Source organism: Copadichromis virginalis, linkage group LG16 (genome assembly GCF_057382275.1).
Source record: "Copadichromis virginalis isolate Kocher_CV1m ecotype Utaka linkage group LG16, C_Virginalis_male_GT1.1, whole genome shotgun sequence".
Lineage (NCBI taxonomy): Eukaryota > Metazoa > Chordata > Actinopteri > Cichliformes > Cichlidae > Copadichromis > Copadichromis virginalis.
In genome coordinates this window covers 15370142-15382833 of record NC_140633.1, presented here as the reverse complement: position 1 = coordinate 15382833, position 12692 = coordinate 15370142, and the positions used below count along the sequence as shown (strand labels likewise).

At 39.2% G+C, this 12692-nt stretch overlaps 1 protein-coding gene across 2 annotated transcripts in view; it reads left to right on the top strand.

Annotated features, from left to right (window-relative positions):
- dgkg (diacylglycerol kinase, gamma) overlaps window positions 1–12692 on the top strand; it is a 161481-nt gene that overhangs the window by 61042 nt on the left and 87747 nt on the right. For both annotated transcript variants that reach the window (XM_085435537.1, XM_085435538.1), the window contains 7 exons: window positions 1788–1905; window positions 2376–2464; window positions 3951–4067; window positions 5178–5276; window positions 7969–8079; window positions 8172–8245; window positions 11903–11977. In XM_085435537.1, coding sequence (XP_085291663.1) covers window positions 1788–1905; window positions 2376–2464; window positions 3951–4067; window positions 5178–5276; window positions 7969–8079; window positions 8172–8245; window positions 11903–11977 — 683 coding nt within the window. The remainder of the gene's footprint in view (window positions 1–1787; window positions 1906–2375; window positions 2465–3950; window positions 4068–5177; window positions 5277–7968; window positions 8080–8171; window positions 8246–11902; window positions 11978–12692) is intronic.

Below are 12692 nucleotides of genomic sequence, written 5' to 3'. Positions count from 1 at the left end.
TAACTTCCCTTCAACTCATTCATGTCACCTAAAAGGTAAATCTGTTTCTCCATCACCTGTTCAGCTCTGATGATTCAGTAAGGACATCTCCTGGTTTCATCTTCATGTTTCCCTCTCACCACATATCCAAACCGACATCATGACCAGCAGGTTTACAGCTGTGGCTCCAGCAAACATCAGCTGATACTAGAAATTAATATTAAATAAATTCTAACAACAGCTGATCAAGCTTAAACGTGCTGCTGTTGTTTAGCGCGACATCCGCTGGTTTCCTCTTTCTGGCGCAAAGTGGGCGATAAACAAACGCGAGAGAAAAGCCGATCAGCTGATCATTGATCAGTTTCATGATTGAAGTAGCAACAGGAGAGGGAGGGGGAAGAATGAGAGAAGAAGAGTCAGCTGCAGCGTGAAGACAGAATAACTCCAGCTTCTTTTCTTTCATTCTAGCTGAAGTACGGGACAAACTGTTTCTTTTCAGCTCAATACGAAACTCGTATTATTTTCTCTGAATACGGGACGATTCCATTTTTTACGGGACGGTTGGCAACTCTACTAACTAACCTTATGAAGTTCACTATCAGAAACATCATAGCACCCACCCAGCTGTATAGAAACTCCGTCATGCTAGCTAGCACGCAGTACGAGTTATTGTAACTGACTGTAAAAAGTCAGCACAACGAAAACTCCACCTAAACTTGGTTTATATATGACCCAGATAGACTGCAGGTCATAACTTCTTACCTGAAGTTCAGTTCACCTGTTGCCTCAGGTCTCTCCTCCTCCTACCTCCACTTTCCCTCATCCACCTGCTGGCCTCTGTGGAAGCTCCACCATAGCCACCACCAAACAACCAAGTTATTTTTACACATCTGCCAGCATCTGGCCAATCCACCATCTTTCATTGTTTATACCGTTACTAAAAAATAAAAAAAATAAAATCATAGGCCCATAAAAATGAAAAATCACCATAGTCCCAACAGGCAAATGCCCTCTGGCCAGTCATCAGTTAACCCTTCCCAGGTTTGCCGACCCCTGTTTTAGACTTTTCTCTTTATTGTGTGCACCTGAGTTGCAGATTGTGTAACAGTGTTGCTTTCTGAAATCTAATATATCAAAATAAAGAAAACACATTGTACGTCCTTTGTCAATATCATTACACTACTCTTATTCGTTTCATTACTTTCGAGTTATGAAACGTTACCATAGCTACAGTTCCACACATAAACAAAAATACCGATCGTAATGAGGACACACAATCAAAGATGAATCAAAGCAAAGATGAAAAGCAGTCCAAAGAGATCACCACAGTGATTCTCTGCAGGTGGAAATGGAGACTACAGTGCTACAAGCCTGACTGCTAATCGCTGCCTTTGTTAAGATCAGATAAATGTAACCACCATAAAAGTTATTCTGAAAGGATGCATTTTCCATAAAGAACAACAAAATTTTTTGCTCCAGGCTGTTAACGTGTTTTTTTAAGATGCACGTTGGGCATTTTTATATAGGGATTACACAGAGACTGGCTCTCTTTTGGAGCCAGCCTGAAGAGGTCTTTAGAAGATTTGCAGTTTTTGCTACTTCCACACTGGCTTCATTTTTCAGACATGGCCTTTTTCTTTCCTGGTTTTTCTTACAGGAGTATGTATAGATGCTAAATCAGTTATTCAGGAGAGAAAACATGCTGTATATCACTGAAATTAAGTGTTGCTCGAGTTTAGTTGGGATGGTCCTGTTAGGAGAATGAATCGTGTCCTATTTAAATTTTCACTCTTGTTGTGTTGTCCTAGAATGTGCAGGAAGATGGGCAGCATGTTTGGCGTCTCAAGCACTTCAACAAACCAGCCTACTGTAACTACTGCCATACCATGCTGCTCGGAGTGCGCAAACAGGGCCTCTGCTGCTCCTGTGAGTCTCTGCACCTTCCAACGTCTCCTTGTTGGTCTTTCTGCTTTTGCGTCTCCTGGTGTCCATTATTCTCCTGCTCTGACTTCCTCCTCTCAGCGTCACTGTCACTATGTCAGACTGAAATTTAGGCCGTTTATCGTGCCTGAGTGTGTCTGAGTCAGTGTTGTTTTCGATTAAAAGTCCTCACAGGCAGCATTAAAAACGCATTAATGATGCCATTATGTGTAATTTCATTACTGAATTCTCCCATGTAGGAACCGCTTCTGAAGGGCTGATGTTATTGTCACTGTTGATTGCAAGCACTTATAGATTGAAATGATCTTCAGTGTAATTAACTTCTTATTAAATTCATTGCCAGTCATGTTTTCAGTTGGAGTTACTGGACAAGACAAATAGGTTTAAGAAAGATTGTTTAACAATTCTGCAGCTTGTTTATGATATAAAGTAATTTTACCCTTGTTTTTTTTTAGTATGCAAATACACAGTACATGAACGCTGTGTGTCCAAAGACATCGCTGCCTGCATCAGCACCTACGCCAAGTCACGCAGACACACCAACGTAAGTACAATCAAAGGGTTCATTCTGCACACAGTGTTGCTGCTGGGTAATGAGACGGGAATACCGAGCAGCCTGTTGAGCAGATTCCTGCTGGCTCGTGGTCTCTTTTAAAAGAGCAGCGAGGATCATGGGATTGCCTTTGAGGTCATGTAAGGTTCTCTGTGTTTTAGCACTGACACGCTGAAGCAGTTGAGAATGATTACACTGACTCGGGTCACATGTTGATTATGCTTTGTAGAGCACATTTCCTTCCTTTTGGACTTATTAGAGCTTCATTGTAGCCTCGAGCAAAGTCTCTCTCTAATTATTAACTTAATATATTGGATTACCGATGAACTGTTTTGGTAATCTGTTTTTTATTTCCACTGTGAGCGCGTATTTTGTTTTCTCCATTTCAAAACTTTTGAACTGGAAAGGACTTTTCAGATCTGACATCTCTGAAATTGTTTGGCAAACCTCTGCTGACCATTGCTTCTACGAAACTCTGCCTCTCTAAGATGTTCTTTTTCTACCTCTTTGTGTTACTGACCTGTTGCCAGTTAACCTAATTCACTGCATACTGTTCCTCCAGTTGTTTCTTTTTAGTGCAACCTACTAATCCAGCTTTTTCTAATTTACGCAATTTCCTTAGAGATTATTAAAGTATTCTGATTCTAATTTTCTTCGACCCAATGAGAGTTCTCTTGAGAAACATTGTTGTTCAAATTGAGTTTTTAATGGCATGAATTTTTATTTTTAATTAAATGAATGAACTTTTTCTTTAAATTGTACATTTTCTGGGTTTAAACATTTGATATGTTGTCAGTGCTCTGTGGTGAATAGAAATAATGAAATGAAATAAATAAAATGAAATTTGCAAAAATTGATAATAGCTTTTACAAGATTAAAAAAAATATCTTACTTCATATCATACTCACCTTATAGGACTTCAGTGACTGTATAATTTTGTGCAACTCATTTCCTCGTATCTCTACAGCAGAGATGACTAATAGAACAGCAATAAGCACATGAATGGGAAGTATAATTGACTGAAGTGCTTTGAAAAAAAATCTACAGATAGATACTGAATAGCAAACGTGACTATTAGTGGCAACTGTAAAACCGCTGTTATCAGAGCTTTGCTGAGGTAACAAAACAAGTTTGTAATATGTGCAACAAGGTTTCAGCAAAATTCTTGAGGCTAGCAGAGATGCTTTTGCCTTTTAGCTTAGAAAATGTGCCTCATCTGTTAGTGTTCTTACTGTTGCTCTATTCATGCATGTTTTCTCTTTAGATAAGCAGTGCTGGGGAGTACCAGCATTTCATAGCTGCTTTACATTTACTAGATTTTGAAACCAGTTCTGCAATATTTTTAAAAGGTGTTCAGCAATATTTGTGAAATAAAATATGAATGAATTTGAACTAACAGCATGCACCATTGAATACAAAATTGAAAAGCATTAAATACTTGAATAAAAAATGTCCCGTTCTCCTGTTGTTTCTCTAGGCTATGCAGCATGTATGGATGGAGGGTAACTCTCCTACCAAGTGCGACCGCTGTCACAGAAGCATCAAATGTTACCAGGGCCTCACTGGCCTGCACTGCGTCTGGTGTCAGATCACTGTGAGTCGCTGCCTTATATAAACTCAGATGAATGATTAACAGGAAACATTAATCTCTAGAAGTACACAGCAGTGTCAACACTGCCATACAGAGGAAGACAGCAGTAGATATAGACAAAGATGAAGACGAGGGAAAGGCTGCTTAGCTAAAGTGAAAGCAAAGTAAGCTCTAAAGCCTTAAGAACATGGATGACAGTTCCTTAAATAGAAAAAAATCTGAAGAACATAATTCAATTAAAGAAACGTTTGCACAGCCTAAATAGATATTTTAAGCCAGGTTAGATAGTTTTAAGTGTTTGTGTTACTGTTGTCCTCTATTCCCTGTTCCTTTATAAAACAGTTTTTTACTCATTTTTTACGTGTTTGTGCAAATTTATTGTCTGACTTGCAAAAAGCTAGCAAGAGAAAGGTGGTATTTAAGGCTATTTTTACCTTCACTTGGTGTACTTAATAATCATAATCATATATATTTTATTACCAGATGATAATTATTGATTGATCAGTCACTCTAATAGTGTAACTGGAGATGCATGTGTATACAGGTATCTATATACTGATGGGAGTTTTATCCATAATAACATAAAGCTAAATATTAGTATAGTGTTATTAAAAGCAGTAATTATTTTAGCAGTGAAACTAATTAAAGTATCTGAAGTACAGCTTGTACTGAGTAACCCCATGTACATTACTTCTCTTAGTATATACCTAATCCTTCTGCAAACTACTATCAGACAAACCACAACATAACTGAAACTGTAATGTCTCCATAATGTGATACATGAATACACAGACCTTCATATATATTTTACTTGTCATTGCACTTCAGATCCTCTAGGTGTCAATGCTGACTTTGAATTTTCATGACTATCAAAAACCCACAGCCAAAGCTCTCACAAATCTCTTGTATCAGTATTAAAGACATCTTGCTCAGAAATACAAAGTGATAGCTTATTGATTGGTCCTATATGACCTGTCAAACAGTCAATACAGCCCATTAGTGAGAATGCCCTCAGAAGAATAGCTTTTCGTACTGGTAGTGTTTAACAGACTCAGTCTCACAGATGGATGACGCCCACAGTTCTTATGTTTCTGGCTTTCCTCTCTGTTGTAGCTCCATAATAAGTGTGCATCTAATGTGAAGCCAGAGTGTGATGGAGGAGCCTTGAGGGACCACACTCTGTTGCCCTCGTACATCTGCCCTGTCGTCTTGGTAAGAATGCATTCCTCTGTACGAGAGCGTGCATACAGCAAAAACTCAAATAGTTTTAATTCACCAGTTTAACATTTATTGGACTCTTTAAAAATCAATTTAACAAAAAATATGTGGTCAGAGTTTAGAAGTTTGGAGAAGTTGCTGCAGTTCTGTAGGTAAAAACAGACCTACTCCATAAGGGTGAGATCAAGCATTTCAAGGTTCAAGGTTCTTTATTATTTGTCACATGCATAGTTATACAAGTATAACACACAGTGAAATGTAGCCTGACACGCTCCTCGACATGTGCAAAAATTGGGGGGGGGGGTGTAGAGGAAGAACATCATATATATATATATAGTATATACACTGGGTGAATGTGCAGTAGTAGCAGCAAGCAGGTGAATTCTGTACATTAATATGAATAGATATCTGACTATTTTACAGGATAGACAATATAAACATATTTAAAATTAAAGGAATTGAAATGTACATTGTTCCTTGGTTTAGTGTCTGGAAGAGTCCTGTCTCAGTCAATTATAGATGGTGTGTGTGTTTAGGGCACGGATGGCTTGGGGATAGAAGCTCCTCTTGAGTCTCTCTGTCCTTGCCCGGAAGATGCGGATCAACGCATTTGATCAAGCATTTGCGGGTGGCTGTTGCTCAGGAGGTAGAGCAGGTCACTTACTGATCGGAAGGTTTGTGGTTCGATCCTTGGCACCTCCAGTCTGTATGCCAAGTATCCTTGGGCAAGATACTAACCCCAAGTTTCATCGGAGTGTGAATGTCATTAGAAAAGCTCAGTTTAGAGTCAGCACTTGTGAGAATGGGTGTGATTGGGTGTTGTATACAGCACTTTGAGTGCTCCAGGAGAGTAGAAAAGCGCTATATAAGAATCAGTGCATTTGACGTGCAGCTACAGAGTACATTTAAGGAAAACTCTGTGATGCATTCATTTACCTCATTTGGTCAGGTATCAGTTTATCAATTCATAACTTTTAGGTATTTATTTTTCTGTTGATATTGTGTCTCTCGCTCTTAAAGTAAAACTACCTTAAAAATGAGAGATTTACCTTTATGTAATCACCCATTTACAGACATAAACTCTCTCTAAATACAAGTAGTTAGATGTAATGTCACCACAGTGATGTCACCCATTGTGACATTCCCCGTTCTAGTTTTGAAAGGTTACTGCACATCCACTGGTATCCCGACACCAGACAGGAGGCAAGTGTGACAGGAATAATGAGTTAATGCTGATATAATGCACGGCCATTATACATTTGCTATGTATGGCTATGCAACTATTTCATGTTCTGTGTGAAATGACTGAATGTTTCCTAAAAACCTCCCTGTGGAGGTTCTGGAAGGTTAATCAAAGGAAGTCAGTGTTAAACGTGACAAATCGTTATTTATAAAACTTCCTTTTGTCACCGCATGGCCGAGTTACAACCTCCAAACACGTTCGTCTTTTTCACAATCAGCAAATATTATTAAAAGCAGTGATTGGTGGTGAAAACAATTATTGGAGTATTTTTATGCTCCTCACTTTTTAATTTCTCACACAAATCCATAAGTGACAAACTGATACATATCAAGCTTGAGTGCCAGAGCACTTTCTGGAATCTGCTGAAGCCACTCTTCCAGTTTCAGGGTTAAAGCTTCTAATGATCACCACATCTATCACATCTGTAAACATCTGCTCCTGTCAGCCACCACTTGTTTGTCCAGCAACTGCTTGTCTGGAGCTCAAAGTCCTACAGCACCTTAGCCCTGATGTTCCCAACTACCTTTGGTGGTGTCTCCTATCAGGAGTTGGGGACTTCTAGTCCCCATGTGGCACAGATATTCACGCACACTATCTCAGCCGCTTGGTCGCACCTTTCAGTGTACACTACCCCAGCTTGAATCTTAGGTCCTCGAGAGCATCTGCAGTTTGTGCCCTGACTGTATGATAGACTCCTGCATCTGTGAATCTGGTGCTGAGGGCCAGTTCTTATAAGAACAGGAAAGAACAGAGGCTCTGAATATATTCTGCCATGATCAGAGCCTCTGTTCTTTCCTTTACTTCGGTTCTTTTCGTGCCACTGGTAGAATTTCTTGATGTCAGCTTTTTCCTCTGTCTGTTGATGGTACATCCCATGCAGAGGCTTGGTCTTCCATCATAGTTCTTTCTTCCTTTTCCTTATCACCATCTGTCTTTAGCTGTCTGAGGCACTCTTGGAGCAGCTCATCTTTGGGGGCTATCATCCTGCTGTATTCATAGGTGCTTATTTTTTGCTGCTGAGTTGTAACTGACACTCAATAATCTTCGCCCTCCCACTGTCTGTTGCTCATAGAGCCTCAGGGTGCTGGACTTCAGCTGGAGACCTGTACATTCTGAGGAGTTGTTGCATCTCGACATAAGGAGCATCTGTCTCCTGTGGACAGTTTATTATTCCAGTATGGTATCTGATGACTGTTCGGTGAATGGCATGCCGTAATTGGAATCAGAATCCTGTGCTATTATTCCAAAGACACTAATGTTGCCACTGCGCTATCCAGCTGCTTTTTCATGGACTTGGACATTTAATTTGTATTTTGTTTTTAGTTTTTTTAGAGACAGGTCGTACAGACTAGGTTAGGTACATTTGTCATTTTACAACTAAAATTTAATTTAATTTAATGAATGTGACCTGTACACAGTCAATCACTTCACCTTCATTCTCAGGACCGTCATTCTGGGGTGAAGCGAGGGGAGGGGGAATCACCTCCCAGCACCAGCCCTGATGACACCAATCAGACTTTTAAATTCTCCCCTGGAGATGGACAAGCACTCCAGGTATGCTGGCCGCTCACTCTGCACCTGTCATTTCTGCATGGTGCAAATAAAGCTGGTTAGCAGCTACCTGAATCTGTCCTTCCTCTATCCAGATAACCCCGCTTCCAGGCACTCACCCACTCCTGGTTTTGGTCAATCTCAAGAGTGGAGGGAGACAGGGGGAGCGGTAAGTTACTCTCACCCACAGGTCGACTCTCGCTTACCTCTTCGATTTAATAGACAGAGGTTATAAATCTCATTTGACATTTGAGATAAATAGTTAATATTTCATTAATCAAACATAAATTCATTATCATTATTCTTTTATTAAATGGAGTAAAATCTGAGGTATGTAATAGTCAGTTATTCCATTTAAAAACTAAACACTAAACAGAAATGAATCTGTCCCCTGCTGTGGCAAAGAGGACCCAAATGCAAGACTCGCAGACAAAGCAAAGTAAATTTCAAAAAATTTTAAGCACACAAAGTAACAAACGCAGACACTCTAGGACTGAAGGGAGACTGAAGCAGAAATCAAGAAATCAATCAAAATGATGAGACAGGTGGAAGTAAAACTGAAGGAAAAGCTCAAAAGACGGCAGAGGCATAAACAGGCATATACATGAATTCAATTACATTAATGCAACAAACATGCTCAGTAATTGCCAAACACATAAATGCCAACACTCGAGGAAGCTGGAGGTTAAAATTCCCGAGGAAATGCTTTAACAATGATCTGTATAAATAAAATGAGACGAGTGAAAAGTTACTTCATTAACACCAGTTTTCTTTGTTTTTCTTTAAACTAAGTTTATGACATACCTCTAAAGAAAACATCTGGCCCACGAGTTATCAGCTATAGTGACTAACTTGGCTTTCCTATAACACACAAGCACCCACTACAGCAAGTGTAGAACTTACCCACAGTGCATTTACTGCTCATAGCTTAGAGGGCTCTGTTAAATCAACCCCATCATTGAACAAGACAAAAGTGTACCACACCTGGTGCATGGACGTTTGTTACCTAAGCACCTCCCACTAATAATCCTGCTATTCTCAGGTCTATTCTCACTGTTCTTCTAGCAACCTGGGAATTCCATTATATTACAGGAGCTATACTGAACTGAGACACAAAGAAGTAAATACAAAACAATGCACAAAATGTAAATCATCAACGTGTAGTGGATAATTTCTAATAGGACAGTAATTTTAGGTTCTTATCCATACACTTCTGGTTGGGAGGTTTATTCTGCTGTCATATGTTATATTATAGTGTTTCATGTTCGCATTAAACATGTCCAGAGTTTCACATAATGAAAGAATAAGGGGACAGTTGTCTCAAAGAAGCTAAAACAGCTTGTTTCAGACACTACATGAATCATGGGGTCTCCCCCTAAAACTTTGATGTTTTATGATGTTTCTATTACAACATGATGACGTCCGGCTGTTAAGGCATAATTGTGATGTTGTAGGGTGTTAGACTGAGAAAATAAATAATGTGATTTACAACTCTGTCCTTATGATATATTATTTGATATAGTTTCTTGGAATCTTTCTTTCAAGGTGAACCAACCCAAATTCTCATGTCCCTAAAGGCCTAATGTATTGTTTCGAAGTTTGAAGACGATCAACCTTGACCGACCTTGGCCCCATTTTCACCTAGATATGATTAGCTTGAGGTGTTTTTGGTAACTACTGCCAGGCAAAGTTTGAAAATTATATTTTGAAAACTGTGGACAGCAGGCTGCTATCAAACAGACAGAACCTTCGGGGGAGAAAAGGAACTACTCTAGCATTATCTAATCTGGAAAAGATGACAAGAAGAAGGACAGGAAGGACCCCTTTATTTGCATACTAAATACAACATGGATCTGGTGGCCTCATATGCATGGACAAATTAGTTACACTCAAAGACTCCCGAGTTGAAATCCATAGAATGATTCCTCAAGAGCAAAATGGTAAAAAAAAATAGAACTTCTAGGAGGAAAAAAGGCTTTTTAAAACTTTACTTTGGGGCAAAGTCAGCTAACCTCTTCAGCATTCCTCTTTTTTTTTCTTTCAATTGGAACTGGCCGAGATAAGCCCCAGCCTACAGTGACCCTGAATTAGATAAGCAGTTAAGACGAATGTGATTTGACAGGTGATTCTATACATCCTTTCTATGTCCCACATCCAATGAAATGAAAGCTAATTTACATTAGCAGGATGCTGAGACTAAAATCAGCTTTGATTCAAGCTTTTTTGGAGCCATTATGAGAAAATGACAGTATTTTTACTTATGCCAAAGAGGGCGCCAACATTTCTTCACCTCCCTGCCAACGCTCTGAATGCTGTCATTTAAAGAGGAAGAGATACAAGCTTTAAATTCATGTCTCCATTGTCTCATTGTACCCCACCTAACTCACAAAAGCCTGTGGCTCTCCCCCAGTTTGATACATTACCATAGCAACGCACTCTTTTGTTACAATTAGAAAGGAAATTATTATCTATTAATAGAACAAATAAACAGTTTAAGCAGGAAACCAGAGACAGAGGCTGCTATTTATGTCTGAGTTCAGTTTCATCTTTATTATGAGTGATGACTGCAAGCGCTGCACGAGTTGTAAAAGCTTCTCTTCTACCCAGAGACGTGTCAACAGATAGGATAGAGAGCTTAGGCACTTATTCACTAGCTGATATAAATATACTGGTACACTCAGTAGAAGGATATTAGAAGCCTGTAAAACTGGTTTTACGGCACACATGAACATGTTGGCGAAGGCTTTAATGAACACTTTACGTAATATCCACGAGGTTGCATGAAGCTGCCTTGTCAATGAGCAGCTCACTGAAAACGCTTGTGAACACAAAAAGATGACTGTCCAAATGAAGGGCATGCAAAAAAAAACCTGTACCTTTCCTGCAGAACATGGGACACCGATTCAGAGCAATCAGATGTGTGTGGAGGTTGCAGAAGTCATATAACATTCTAAGTTAAATACATGTTGTCATGACTTTTATATCACCTCGACTGTATACCATTACATAAAAGTGAAAACTTGAGATCTTCATATCATACACATTTGTTGACAAACGAATGATGTGCATGCATTTTGTAACTCTAAAAACCTATGAAAGATTCTTATGAAAAACAGTAAATATATATATAGATATATATGAATGCAGCTGTCCCAGCAGAGTTATACTCGACTAAGCTACACTAAGGCAAAAAGTTTACACTCATTAGGGAAACGTGGTGATTTTGTGGCAACATCATGCAGTTCATTTACATTTTTATTTATTTAGAACAACCACAGTGAGTGAGCACATGGCAACAGTGGGAAGGAATAACATTATTTTAAATAAGAAGACCATAGAAGACCACCTACAACAAACATGACAAAATACAAACTACAGGAAAGACGAGACAGACGTTAATGACATGTAGCAGTGCATATAAACACATGGGGAATGAGAAGACGAAAGCCAGTAAAAAAAATCTTAAGACCAATGGCCCGATTGGTTTCACACGCCAGACCATGTGTGCAATTTCTAAATGTGGTAATCGGGCTTATGGGCCTGATCATTGATGGTTTTCAATTAATTCGTAGGGCATGAGAATTTATGAAAGAACCAAGCTGATAAAATGTCTTTAGGTAGTCTTTGTGTTTGTTTTGCTGTTCAAAATCTGGTATCCCTGACAGATTGCATCCACGAATTTATAGACCAATGCAGCAGCACGTGGCACACCGCAGACCTGCAAAATTCTTGTATTTCATAATCTGTGTAATTTGAGCACTCATATAAGCCTGGTGTGTAATTACCATATTAACACTATAAACTGTCCTCCTTCTTTCCTCTTCAGGGTACTTAGGAAGTTCAGGTACCTGCTAAACCCGAGGCAGGTGTACAGTCTGGATCAAGGAGGGCCGATGGTAGGGTAAGTCTGCTGTGTTCATCTCTCTTTCCTTTGCAGTGGTAGTGGCTAGGTGAAGTTGCAGTAAATTGTGAACCCTTAATGACTTAAAAAATGAGCTGACTCAAGTTCTAAGATAAAGACTACCCAATTAAATAAAACAAAGACACTACGTGGGATGTTAATTTATTGAGGAGAAGTATGCTGTATTACATGTGTGTGAGGGAAAAACCATGTGAACCTTTGGGTGACCCCTTTTCTATTGAGATTCTTTTCATAGATAGACATTTTCCTCTGGTACAATTTGGAATTAATTGTTCTGCACATGATGACAAGCTGTCCTGGCACAGGTGGCAGCAAACACAAACCATGATGCTACCACCACCGTGTTTCACAGATGGAATAAGGTGCTGATACTGGATTACAGTTTTTTTTTCTTGTCCCAAACAGAATATCATTCATTTTAACCAGAAAGTTTTTTGTTTTTGTTTTATTCATGAATTTCGTAGTTTCCTGGGGCTATACTATTTGGAATTAACATGTTCCCCTTGTGCTTTGTGTGGATTTTGTGCATGACAAGCAAGTCAGCTTAATTGGGGATTCTAAGCTATGTGAGAATGTGAGGCTGTCTGTCTCACAGTGTTAGCCCTGTGATGGGCTCTCAACATTATGCCCCATGTCAGAAAGGATATGCTTTAGTGCCTAAAACCAGCACCAGCCCATTAGAGCATACCAACAA